We start from the raw sequence: 11,702 nt of genomic DNA, 5'->3' as shown, positions 1-11,702 counted from the left end.
TATCGCGTCGCAATCAGGTTTGCGCGGATAGAGAGCTTAAGGGCCCAAGGCGTTTGGGATGCGATAGGCGGGACAGCTGGGGTGGGCCAATGAGGGGTTATCGGGATGCGGGCTGCGATGCATCCAACGACATCATAGCCTGGCCTTGCATGCGCGTACAGGCTATATCTTGCATAGTCACGCGTATGTGTGCTATCTCTCTCCTACGCGACACCTCGACACCCTCCCAATGCGACAACATGAATCCCTATGCGACAACGTGATGATGCGCCGGCATACAAGAGACGGGCGAACACGCACGTCATCCATCATGGCGGGGTAGTGGCCATACTTCATCAGCCCTGACGCGTGACGGCGTTTGGCGCATCCATGCCGTGTAGGACAGTTGTTAATTCGAGGCTGCTATCGTGCCTTCGCCCACCGCTCCTTCGTCGTGTGCCCAAAGATGACAGCCGCCAACGCGATAGCCCGCCCTTATCGTAGTCTATCAATGCAATGGGCCGATTTCGGGACCCTTGATGTTTGAATGACTTGTGAGCTGTCCGAGACTACCCGTCCGTCATCTCCATCTCCTCGCACTCTCCATTCCGACGACGCTCCTCATACGCCAGCCCGCACTGCAAAGTCCGATTCATAGGTGAGTGTGGAGACTGGTACTGTTTGCGCCTTTGGCAAACCTTCCCCATTCACAGGCCCGTGTGCTGTTCTCATGACGCTCCCTCTAGCAAAATATTAGTCATATCTCACAGCTTCCACAAAACTTTGCCTCACCCTTCATATCCATTAACCGCATTGCAGCACCTTCACTACACTTCTATCAGCACAATAACCAGACCAAACATTCAACATGGGTCGTCTTGAAGGCAAGAACTGCATCATCACTGGAGGCGCTGGGTAAGCACCGATCCCGCACGTACCACGACACATTTCCTACCAGCATTTCTTTTGCAGCCATCTACCCTTTTGACCATGTTTCGTTACTGGCTTCAACGCCGATGTGTTCATTTTTCAACGCGGGGAGCAGCACGCACAGAATCATACCGCATACCGCAACTTCCTACTGACGATCACTAGCGGTATCGGTCTCGAGACTGCCATTCTTTTTGCTCGGGAAGGCGCCAATGTCCTCCTCTCTGATATTTCAGGCCCAGCCCTGGAGAAGGCTTCGGCCAAGCTGAAAGAGATAGTCCCAGAGGCCAAGAAGGTCGAGACGAAGATTACCGATGTTTCCAAGGAGGCCGACGTACAGGCTATGGTTGAGCACGTGGACTCATGGGGTGGTCTGGATGTACTGTTCAACAACGCAGGCATTATGCACTCAGACGACGATGACGCTGTCAACACACCCGAGAAAATCTGGGACCTGACACAAGCCATCAACGTCAAGGGTGTCTGGTTCGGCTGCAAGCACGCAGTCAACAGCTTCAGAAAGAACGGCAAGAAGAAGACCAGTGTCATCAACACCGCCAGCGTTGTCGCATTAGTCGGTAGCGCAACACCTCAGCTCGCATACACCGCCAGCAAGGGTGCCGTACTGGCCATGACACGCGAGTTGGCTATGGTTCACGCACGTGAGGGCTTCAGGTTCAACGCGCTATGCCCAGCACCGTTGAAGTAGGTTCACTCCCAACCATTTGCTACTTGTGATATACTGACAGTAACAGCACACCACTCCTGCAAGATTGGCTTGGTGACGACCAGGCTAAGCGTCACCGTCGCGAAGTCCACTTCCCCACGGGTCGTTTCGGTGAGGCCATCGAGCAGGCGCAGGGTGTCCTCTTCCTTGCCAGCGATGAGAGCAGCTTCGTCAACGGCACCGATTTCGTCATCGATGGTGGCATGACCAGGTGTTACACCACGCCTGACGGACCACCTACTGAGGCGCCCAAGAACAACGCAAAGTAAGTGCGGGTTCAAGGGTTAAGTTGTTGGAGGATCAGAAGAGCACAAAGGCCCATGGACAGGAAACCGTGGCTATGAAGGATGTATGATATATGAGATCAAATCTTATGACGAGCAATACCATCAGTGAACATCTACCTTTGTTGCTGACCGTGGTCTACCTTAGCGCGAGTTGTCCATGATTGCGGATGTCACCACAACAGAAGAGCCTTAGACCTGATGAAGTCAAGAACGTGACTTACGCAGCTGTCACATAGGCTTATGGATGGCAGTTCACAGAAAAGCGCCCTGAGTGGCTACGGGACGTCTTCCACTGCAATCAACACTTCTTCCAAATTGCCTGACAGCGTAAGTAGGAAGCTCTACGCAATTCGCTCGGGAATGTCTGACCGAGCATGAGTATGGGAATTGGAAATGGGGTTGAGGAGTGATTCGTCCGGTGAAGTATGCCCTCGACGCCTGCAGTAGTTTCAGATGACCACGCGTCTTAGCGCATCCGTGTTGGGATGGCGTTTCAGGGTCCAGGCGGCCAGGATCGGACTTTCTTGGACCACGCGCCATCTGGTCAGACCGTCATCGGCAACATGGACCGCATTACCGCACGCGCTGACAACGACTTCAATGTCGCCTTGTATGGCGCACTCTGGATAGCCGCACTCTCTTTCATCTGGATTACTTGTCGTGCTGATCCCGAGGAGCCTGTCAAGTATGAAGTCGACACACCTGAGCAGGCTCGCAAAGGATGGAAGGGCCAGGTGCTTGAGAAGCCGCAGTTGAAGGTGCACATGTACTCCCCAGGTTTCGGTTTCGGTGACTGACTTCAGCAGGTACCGGGCTCTTCCCTGATCCAATGCTACGCTCCCGCGACTGGTGAAGCCCTCGGGCGCATCAACCCCTCCACAGCCGACGGCATCGACCGCGCAATCGCCAAAGCCAAGGCAGCCCAGGTACAATGGGCTCAGACAAGCTTCCTCAGGCGGCGAAAGGTGCTGCGCACTATGCTCAAGTTCATCCTGGAGAACCAAGAAGAAATTGCGCGGGTCGCATGTCTGGACTCAGGCAAGACTATGGTAGACGCGAGTCTGGGCGAGATTCTGGTGACGGTGGAGAAGCTGAGGTGGACGATCAAACACGGCGAAAAGAGTCTCAAGGCTGAGAAGAGGGACACCAACTTCCTCATGATGTACAAGTGGAATGAGGTTGTTTATGAGCCGCTGGGCGTCGTTGCGGCTTGCGTGAGCTGGAAGTAAGTATCAAACGTCACTCGATTAAATTATTGCGGCTAACAATACTACAGCTACCCCTTCCACAATCTCATAAGCCCCGTAATAGCCTCCATCTTCGCCGGTAATGCCATCATCGTCAAAGGCTCGGAAGCGACTGCCTGGTCCTCGTCATACTTCGCTTCAATTGCTACTCGCGCCCTTGAAGCATGCGGTCATTCGCCCGACATCGTTCAGTCTGTCGTCTGCTGGCCTGACGTCGCCGATCATCTTACTTCGCATCCGTCGATATCACACATAACCTTTATTGGATCGCGACCGGTAGCACACCATGTTTGCGCATCGGCGGCGAAGGCACTGACACCAGTGTGCGTAGAATTGGGCGGCAAAGACCCGGCGATAGTACTGGATGACCTGTCCAACAGCGACTTCAAGCGCGTTGCCAGTATCCTCATGAGGGGCACATTCCAGTCTGCAGGCCAGAACTGTATCGGCATCGAGCGCGTAATCGCCCTACCCAAAGTCTACGACCGCTTCATCGAGTACCTCACACCCAAGATACAGGCACTCCGTCCAGGCTCCATTCTCAACAACACCTCAGACACACCCATCGACATCGGCGCATCGATTTCCGACGCGAGTTACACGAAGCTCGAAGAGCTCATCCAAGATGCCGTCAATAACGGCGCCCGCCTACTAGCAGGTGGAAAACGCTACACCCATCCCGATCACCCCCAAGGTCACTACTTCACACCTACCTTCATCGCCGACGTAACACCAACCATGAAGATCGCACAAACCGAACTCTTCGCCCCCGTCTTCCTCCTCATGCGCGCCGAGTCTGTCACAGACGCCATCACAATCGCGAACAGCACCACCTACGCCCTCGGCTCCTCCGTCTTCGGCACCTCGACCCGCGACCTCGAACTCGTCGTCCGCTCCCTACAAGCCGGCATGGTCGCTGTCAATGACTTTGCGGTTTACTACATGGTTCAGATGCCGTTTGGCGGTACAAAGGGTAGTGGCTATGGGCGTTTTGCGGGTAAAGAGGGATTGAGGAGTCTGTGTAATCAGAAGAGTATTACGAGGGATCGGTGGGCTTGGGCGGGGATTAAGACGGCGATTCCGCCGCCTATGGATATTCCGTTGAGAGGGGAGGGCGCGGGGGAGAAGGCGTGGAAGATGGCGGAGGGGATTGTTTGGTTGGGGTATGGGGATCTGAGGGGGAAGGTTAGGGGGTTGAGGGGTGTGATTGGGTTGTAGATGTTGAACCTGTAAGATAGGCATGGGCGATGATAGAATATAGACCACATACCAGTATTGCGTTATCTACACAGTCAAGCGTATGCATTGCAGCATGGATTCCAAATCGGGAATGGCATCTACCGGTGATATGATATTGTGATCCATTTCATCGGACAGGTGCATCGTCATTTTAAAGAGGATACATCTGGCCTAACATCGTGAGTACAAGTCGACTAGGAACCTGGCCTTTACACTTCCTCTCCAGCTCCCCTCAGTTGACACCTTCATCGTGTCGCTTCCCCGATACTCTCTGATCAGGCCCTTGAGCAAACACCATGTACATCGCAGGCAAATCCTCTAGCATGTCCAGCTGCAGCGTCTCCAGCGAACTTGCCTGCAGCCACGAGTGCTGATGCGGAACCAGTCTGACACATGGTTTGCAACTGGCCCAAAGCGGTAAAGCAAAAAGGTGGCCTACAAGAGGGGTAATGACATTCTGCATGTCTATGTCGACAATCTGGAGGTTGCCATAGACTGGATCGTGTGTGACGTTGACCAAGTTGCTGTGCGCACCCTGGATGATAGGATAAAGCCATATGGGGAGATCGTCGGGCGCCATTTCTATGTGCAGAGCGCCCATAATGAACTCTCGCAGGTTGGGTGATCTCGCGACAAGTAATGCGAGCTGAACTTGAGCGGGATCTTTCTCAAGTATTTCCCATACATTCTCTGGCCAATCTTCTTGGGTCGCCAAAGCTGCCTTGAGCTCTTCTTCTGCCAGTCCGTCGTAAAATGACCTTCCATCCCACCTAGCATCGCTCAACACCTCTATTTGCCTGCAATCTGGATATTTACCATGATAACGCTCGGTCTGTGCTCGTTGTGCGAAAGGTCCGATCGGGTGCCGGAATTCCCATACGCATTTCTGACGGAGAATGTCCCCTGCGACTTGAGACAGACCGCGACAGGTGCGCGCTAAAGCGTAGAGTGTTAAGTAGGTGGTTGGAAGGTCGTATTCGCGAACATCATTATCCAGCTCAGCTTGCTGGCGCTGATCGTCGAACAAGTGATCGAAGATAAGAGTGAGGATTTCATTGGGAAGGGCGTGGAGCATAGAATGACTTGCAATGATCTCGGCGCACATGCTGTGGGTTTACGCCCATTGATGGTATGCGTATGGAATATGCGCGTGTAAAGGTTGGAGCGTCGTTTTCAGCAAAAAAATGGGAGATTCATGCGTGGATGAGACTCTCGGCGGATGCAGGCATGTTGCCGGGCAACGATGTTCAGTCGTTCAAACCGTGCCTCTCAAAAACGACAGGTACACTCGCTTGCACCGGGCACATATGACGTATGTTATCCTGTTCAATATGGCCCCATCGGCGCATAAGTCTTCATCTTCGGAAGGTGAAATTTGCTATGTTCTGATCATATTCAGACCACATAGCGACCAGTTCCAGAAAGAGATTCAATCACACGGCAAGTGGGCCTATTTGGCACCGTCTCAGTTCTGTCAGACGTCCAGTGTTGACTGTAATGCAGCCGCTCATGGCCATCGCATTTCCCTATTGCGTCTTTTTATCCGGTCCAGCTGTCCCTCTCAGCTTGTTCAGCTTGAACGTCCTGGTGAAGTAAAGATCAAGCGCCGCAGTCGGTAGGTACGTCCACGCGAACCACACGACCCAGCTCATCTTGCCCTCCCATATCCATCTCGTCTTGGAGAGTATGCCGTCTCCAGCTAGCACCTGCCTCACGCAACTGCTTGCGTATTGCTTGGTATCCATGCCCAACTCTTGACTGTGCTTCAACCTTCGCTCGTATTCGGCAGCAAGCGGTTGCATATAGGAGCCCGGTGGCAGAGTTCGGTGTGTTCGCGCAATATTCGATGTGACGCCGCCAGTCACGACGTTGATGACGCGTACGCCTAGCGGAGCGAGTTCGACGCGTAGGGTGTCGGAATAGGCGTGTAGTGCGGCCTTGGAGGCATTGTATGGTGCACCCCACACATAAGGCATGATGCCAGCTAACGACCCTGTCTGTACAATTGTACCCTTCGCTTCGACCACAAGAGGGGTAAAGGTCTTGCACATCTCCATGACGGAGAAGACGTTGACTTGGAAAAGTTCCTGCAGCTCATCCTCGTCGTAGTCCAGCGCTGGTACGACATAGTTGCGTCCGGCATTGTTGTATAGTATGTCGAGTTTTCCGCCCGTGATCTCGGTGACGCGCTGGTGGAGTGCGCGTATGGATTCCTTGTGGGGGAGTTCGAGGGGTAGATATGTGATGTTGGGGTGCGGCGAGGTGTATTTGGACGGATCGCGAACGGTACCCAGGACTTGGAAGCCTATATACGCCGATTAGCAACCAAGAATCGTGAAGACATGGTGTTATGCGGACCTCGTTCGGCGAATTCCAGTGCAAGATAGTGCCCAATGCCGCCGGGCGTACAGCTGCTCGCGTCAGTTGGAGCTGGAAGGAGCTAAGCCTACGACTGTGGCGACTTGTAGAAGTACTTACCCCGTGACTAAAGCGAATTGCGTTCTCTTTCCTTCGGCCATTGTGTGTTGACAGCTGCCAATGCGTTGATGGTAGCAGACGTCACAGCTCGCGATGCGCGCCTCGGTTGTCCCTGCCACTAGCGCGTCGACGTCACACACGCCCTGTCCGTATCTTGAACCCCCCAACTGACCTATCATGTCATCAGCTACCACAATGCCTGACTAGCATTTGTTCCCGAGCGTTCCATTGGGATATGGAGCCTAGCTGATGATGTTCCTTTTTGGATTCTGGATTCTGCTTCCTTTCCTCCACTTTTGCACTTGTATCTTCATCGATTAATTGCCGTTGCGACCGCGGATCCGCTTCCGAAGTACACTATATCGTAAATTTGAGATATACAGGACCTCGGGATTCAAAGATATCATGACAGCATCACAATGGCTGGGCGAGCACATTCCGACGCTTCTTCGTCCGTCCATATTGCTTTTCATAGCAGCATATCGTAAGTAGCATTGCAACTATCGTTCAGGGCACCTAAACTGACTTGTACATAGACTTCGTAATGACCATGTTTGAAGTCGTGTTCTATGACTGGCGCCCTTTTTCGCTCTTCAACATTACCAAACTCCGTTTCAAGGCCTTCGCCCGCCTCTGGAAGAACAACGGCGAAGCAATGTCTGCTGAAATGCCCGGCCCTACATTCTCGCTTTTGTCCCAGTGCAAAGGCGTAGTCCTCGACATCGGCCCTGGATCCGGAGAGATGCTTTCACGTTTCAACCCGGATATCATTTCTGCTGTGTACGGGGCTGAGCCTGCCGAAGACTTGCATCCAGGGTTGCTGAAGAACGCGGAGAAGAGAGGGTTTGGTAGCAAGTTCCATGCCATGGTTTGTGGTGCAGAGCCAGAGAGTCTAATTCCAGCATTGCACAAGAGCGGGATTCTGGATGTCAGTGGAAAAGGCGGGTTGGCATCTGATGGTGTGTTCGATGAGATCTGTTGCACTCGCGTGCTTTGTGGCGTTCCCCACCCAGAGCAGACTATCAAGGGACTCTACAACCTTCTCAAGCCTGGCGGCCGGATGGTGATCTGCGAGCACGTAGTGAATCCCTGGAGGACCGAAGGCAGAGTCGCTGCGCGCTTCATGCAACTGGTGTATACGATTCTTGGGTGGCCATTCTTCATGGGTGGGTGTGAGCTTCAGAGGCATACGCCAGACTTCTTGAAAGATGCAGGTGAATGGGATAAGTTTGATCTAAAGTACTACGGTCCCCAGGATTGTTTACCGTTTATCGTTGGAGAGCTGATCAAGAAGAACGCCTCATTGGACAAGAGTTACGCCGAGGCTGTCAAAGAGTAAACGGAGGATCAAGATGTAACGTGGTAGTTGTATCATGATTGTAGATAGAAGGCGGCCAGACTAAGTACAGAACGGGCCTGCGTGGAAGTTGCAATTATGGCTTCGCTTGGAGGCGATTAGATACTTAAGTTTGTACTGTTGTACATGTGAAATAAAGCAACGCTCAAAAAACGTCGGTGTTCATTTCTTCATGGTATTACCGTCTACACCCTGACTTATGACATGATCATGCTACCAGAGACTAACAACATCGAAGCAATAGCCCATCGAGGCCAATACATCTTTCCCGGGGCAGCATTCGCAGTCTGCTCTGGCGCAGTAGCAGCTGCCGTTGGAGAACCTGTTCCCTCCGCACTAGACAAAACAATTGTTGATACAGTAGCCGGCGGCTCTGCGGCTGACGATGGAGAAACGCCGCTCGATGGGACGACCGAGTTCACTGGCCTACCCGATGCTGCTGAGGTAGGGGTAGGGGTCGCAGCTGAAGAAGCCGAGTCCGCGTCTCCAGGCGCGTTCGCATCGTCCGTGGGTGTAGCGCTCGCAGCCGTATCTGACCCACCAGTAGCAGTAGACACCCTGACTGTCGTGCTACTCGCTGGTCTCGGTGTTGGCAGGCTACTAGGCAACGCTTCTGCACTACCACCTGCACAATCTGCCTGACCACCAAGCTTCACAACCATCCCTACTCCAGCCATCGCGTCCCCTAACCCATTATCATCTTGGAATTTTGTGATATCAAAGGCCTCGTCGTCTCCTGGCAATTGCAGATCCGTGATCTCTTTCCGTCCCGGGTTCGTGTACATCAGGAAACTGTACTGTCGGTCGTCTCCTTTCTCGCCGACGGAGCCAGGAGCAACGTAATCCAGAACAGCAGGTGAATCAGTTTCTATGTTGGTGATGTCGAAGTTGTTTTTGAAGTTCGCCCGAGCGTAGTGGAGTTTTCGAGCATTTGGACATGTGCTATCGACCATGATGATCGTGTACAGGGTGCCGGGGGAGATGCCACTGCTATCGCCAAGAGCGAATGTGGGCTCCTTTGCTACAGCTACACGATGTTAGATTTTATAGCCTAGCTTGAGCTAAAAGACTAACCATCTTTCTCGAACACGGTCCCATCCTTGAAGCCATTAATTGCTTCGCCTGTAAAAGAAACCTGTACTTCGTCTCCGCCTGAACGAAAGCCTGATCTTAAGTCTTCGGGTATGATGGTGTCGTCTTGCGCTGCGACAAATGCTGCGAAAGCAGCAATAAAAGTTGCATGTTTGAGGAAACGAATAGCCATACTGTGTAGATTTGAGAGAATGCTAGGTGGAAGTAATTAGGGTTGAGCGCGCTTAATCGATGGTGTTATACTCCCTCTCAAAGTACAATGCAGCCCCAGGATATATATCCCCTCCACCATGTTTGCATACTCTGTACTCCAACGGCGATGTTCACGCCGCGTAGTCCTCCCCACACAGTCCACTGCGCCCCAAACCCCGGAAGACCGTTGTGTCCGGCAGACGCCGGTGGAAATAGACCTTGGCATCTGAACACTGCTTGATCTCCAGACGATAAGCGCACGATCGCACCATTTTGGGTGGTTTGTTGGCGCCCGGCTGTGCTTGTCAGCTGTTTTGGTTTCATCTCGTTTCGGCAATCAGGCAGCCGGGCGCTTCTGACAAACGATCGGCTTTACTGAGATTCGCGCATCGGCGGTACACCCTTGGTTGCCTCTGGGTTGCGACAAGTAGGCGAGACGGTACTGTGCCTGAGATGTTGTTGCGAAACTCAGGTGTCACTGCCGAGCCCTTCGTTTCCTTGAACCGCGCGTTCCAACTTAGAGACTCCGCGAGAATTACTCTCAGACTGACAGATCTTCATACAATCGCAGCTTTCAGTATAAGAGGATTCAATTCTCATTCTTATTAGAGTAATAATTTGAAAGTGTGCTAGCATCAGCGAGAGGACTCGGCTGTACACGGCGCGACAACGAGACTTGGGTGTAGGTTACATTTGTCGCATCTGTGTGATACAAACCCTCTCAACTGCTTGATCAGAAGCCGGCTACAATTATGCAGTACTTCGAGAATCCAATGGAATGCTGTGTCTCGGTGTCTCATGCCTCTCGCACCGGAGGCAGGGTTGTTCCGGTGCCGCACCACGCCAAGACCCCGGCTTAGCGATTTTTGGCGCCCCACACCACTTTGAAGGTCATCGAATTCAACACCCAGACGCTTCCACACTCGTCAACTCATCACAACCGCCAAAATGACGAAGCGCACAAAGAAGGTCGGCATCACCGGAAAGTACGGTACCCGTTACGGTGCCTCGCTCCGTAAGCAGTAAGTATTCCCTCGCCGCAATCGCAGAGCCAGGGACAGCTATACTGACAATATCTAGGGTCAAGAAGATGGAGGTGCGCAATCCCACACGAGCCGTACAGCCTCAGTAGAACGAGTCACTCACCTGCGATAGATCACACAACACGCCCGCTACGTCTGCCAATTCTGCGGAAAGAACTCTGTCAAGCGTGAGGCCGTCGGTATCTGGAACTGCAGGTCTTGCCGCAAGACCACCGCTGGAGGAGCCTACACCGTCTCGTAAGACTCCCCGCACACCACCACGCTCGTGCGCCGTTGTGCAAAGACTCGCCGCAGATGTTATCGAGAAAGCGCTAACCCCTACCCACAGTACTCCCGCTGCCGCCGCCACCAGGTCAACGATCCGTCGTCTCCGAGAGATTGCTGAGGTTTAAGGGAACATTGAGCATTGGGTGGAGTTCTTCGAGGTTTTCTCTGCATCGGCAGCCATGGTCCGATGAAAGGCTCACTGCAGCATTCGGATGCTGGTCTCACAATGACCAGGGGTTCATCAGGGAATCATACAAAACAATGGCACGATCATGACAAAACAAACACCTCGTTCCTCGCGCTGCGTACAAACTGTGATGATCGCATCGATGATGTGGGGACGTCATCGGATTTGTCCTCTACGAATAGTTCTGTCTAATCACGCCGCGTTCCGTCGTCTTAGTGAAGTCGCTAACCTTGGTGGTTCGCCGCATTCCTGGGGTATGCAGCGATACCGTTGCAGTAAGCATGGACACTGCGCCGACTATACGGATCTACATTGGTGTCATCATACTGACAACTGCCACGGACGGTGATCGTCATCGACGAGGAACACGGTTCTGCACCCAGAGTATTGTAGTCACGATACCTTGTTTCGTCGCTCGCAGCACATTTCACCAATGAATGATATACACACCTCAGAGACCGATGTGAGCGACTTTATCTCGATGTATACAATGCCTTGTGAAAGCTTCAATTCTCGGGTTTTCACTGCAGTAGACCGCCAGCGCACTGGTTCAGTCTCCTCTATTGATAAGTGCTTGTGCTGAACAAGTCTTGGGCCGGGCTGGAATAGACGCAGCAGCGATAACAAGTCGTGGGTAATCTTCGGCTCGTGGACGTCTAGTCCGTGCAGATGCGAAC

The 11,702-nt window shown here is 52.9% G+C and overlaps 7 protein-coding genes across 7 annotated transcripts; 4 read left to right on the top strand and 3 right to left on the bottom strand.

Moving 5' to 3' along the window:
• Positions 1–847: 847 nt before the first annotated feature.
• J4E85_006974 (uncharacterized protein) lies at positions 848–1,905 on the top strand (the record flags this gene model as incomplete). The annotated part of the gene is made up of 3 exons (XM_051471208.1): positions 848–894; positions 1,075–1,614; positions 1,665–1,905. The coding sequence occupies 3 exons, from the start codon at positions 848–850 to the stop codon at positions 1,903–1,905; spliced, it is 828 nt and encodes a 275-aa protein (XP_051325418.1).
• Positions 1,906–2,408: 503 nt separating this feature from the next.
• Positions 2,409–4,388, top strand: J4E85_006973 (uncharacterized protein; the record flags this gene model as incomplete). The annotated part of the gene is made up of 3 exons (XM_051471207.1): positions 2,409–2,681; positions 2,730–3,148; positions 3,200–4,388. The coding sequence occupies 3 exons, from the start codon at positions 2,409–2,411 to the stop codon at positions 4,386–4,388; spliced, it is 1,881 nt and encodes a 626-aa protein (XP_051325417.1).
• A 253-nt stretch (positions 4,389–4,641) lies between these two features.
• J4E85_006972 (uncharacterized protein) lies at positions 4,642–5,514 on the bottom strand (the record flags this gene model as incomplete). Its single annotated transcript, XM_051471206.1, has 2 exons — positions 4,642–4,764; positions 4,849–5,514. The coding sequence occupies 2 exons, from the start codon at positions 5,512–5,514 to the stop codon at positions 4,642–4,644; spliced, it is 789 nt and encodes a 262-aa protein (XP_051325416.1).
• A 421-nt stretch (positions 5,515–5,935) lies between these two features.
• On the bottom strand, positions 5,936–6,928 carry J4E85_006971 (uncharacterized protein; the record flags this gene model as incomplete). Its single annotated transcript, XM_051471205.1, has 3 exons — positions 5,936–6,714; positions 6,768–6,820; positions 6,888–6,928. The coding sequence occupies 3 exons, from the start codon at positions 6,926–6,928 to the stop codon at positions 5,936–5,938; spliced, it is 873 nt and encodes a 290-aa protein (XP_051325415.1).
• Positions 6,929–7,292: 364 nt separating this feature from the next.
• Positions 7,293–8,226, top strand: J4E85_006970 (uncharacterized protein; the record flags this gene model as incomplete). Its single annotated transcript, XM_051471204.1, has 2 exons — positions 7,293–7,371; positions 7,424–8,226. 2 exons carry the CDS (start codon positions 7,293–7,295, stop codon positions 8,224–8,226), a joined length of 882 nt encoding a protein of 293 aa, XP_051325414.1.
• Positions 8,227–8,814: 588 nt separating this feature from the next.
• Positions 8,815–9,508, bottom strand: J4E85_006969 (uncharacterized protein; the record flags this gene model as incomplete). Its single annotated transcript, XM_051471203.1, has 3 exons — positions 8,815–8,841; positions 8,904–9,271; positions 9,319–9,508. 3 exons carry the CDS (start codon positions 9,506–9,508, stop codon positions 8,815–8,817), a joined length of 585 nt encoding a protein of 194 aa, XP_051325413.1.
• A 968-nt stretch (positions 9,509–10,476) lies between these two features.
• Positions 10,477–10,963, top strand: RPL43 (60S ribosomal protein L43; the record flags this gene model as incomplete). The annotated part of the gene is made up of 4 exons (XM_051471202.1): positions 10,477–10,550; positions 10,609–10,624; positions 10,684–10,808; positions 10,900–10,963. The coding sequence occupies 4 exons, from the start codon at positions 10,477–10,479 to the stop codon at positions 10,961–10,963; spliced, it is 279 nt and encodes a 92-aa protein (XP_051325412.1).
• Positions 10,964–11,702: the final 739 nt, after the last annotated feature.

The sequence above is a fragment of the Alternaria conjuncta genome, assembly GCF_024043145.1.
Source record: "Alternaria conjuncta strain BMP 0040 chromosome Unknown scaffold_9, whole genome shotgun sequence".
Taxonomy (NCBI): Eukaryota; Fungi; Ascomycota; class Dothideomycetes; order Pleosporales; family Pleosporaceae; genus Alternaria; species Alternaria conjuncta.
This window is presented reverse-complemented; position numbering and strand designations above follow the sequence as displayed.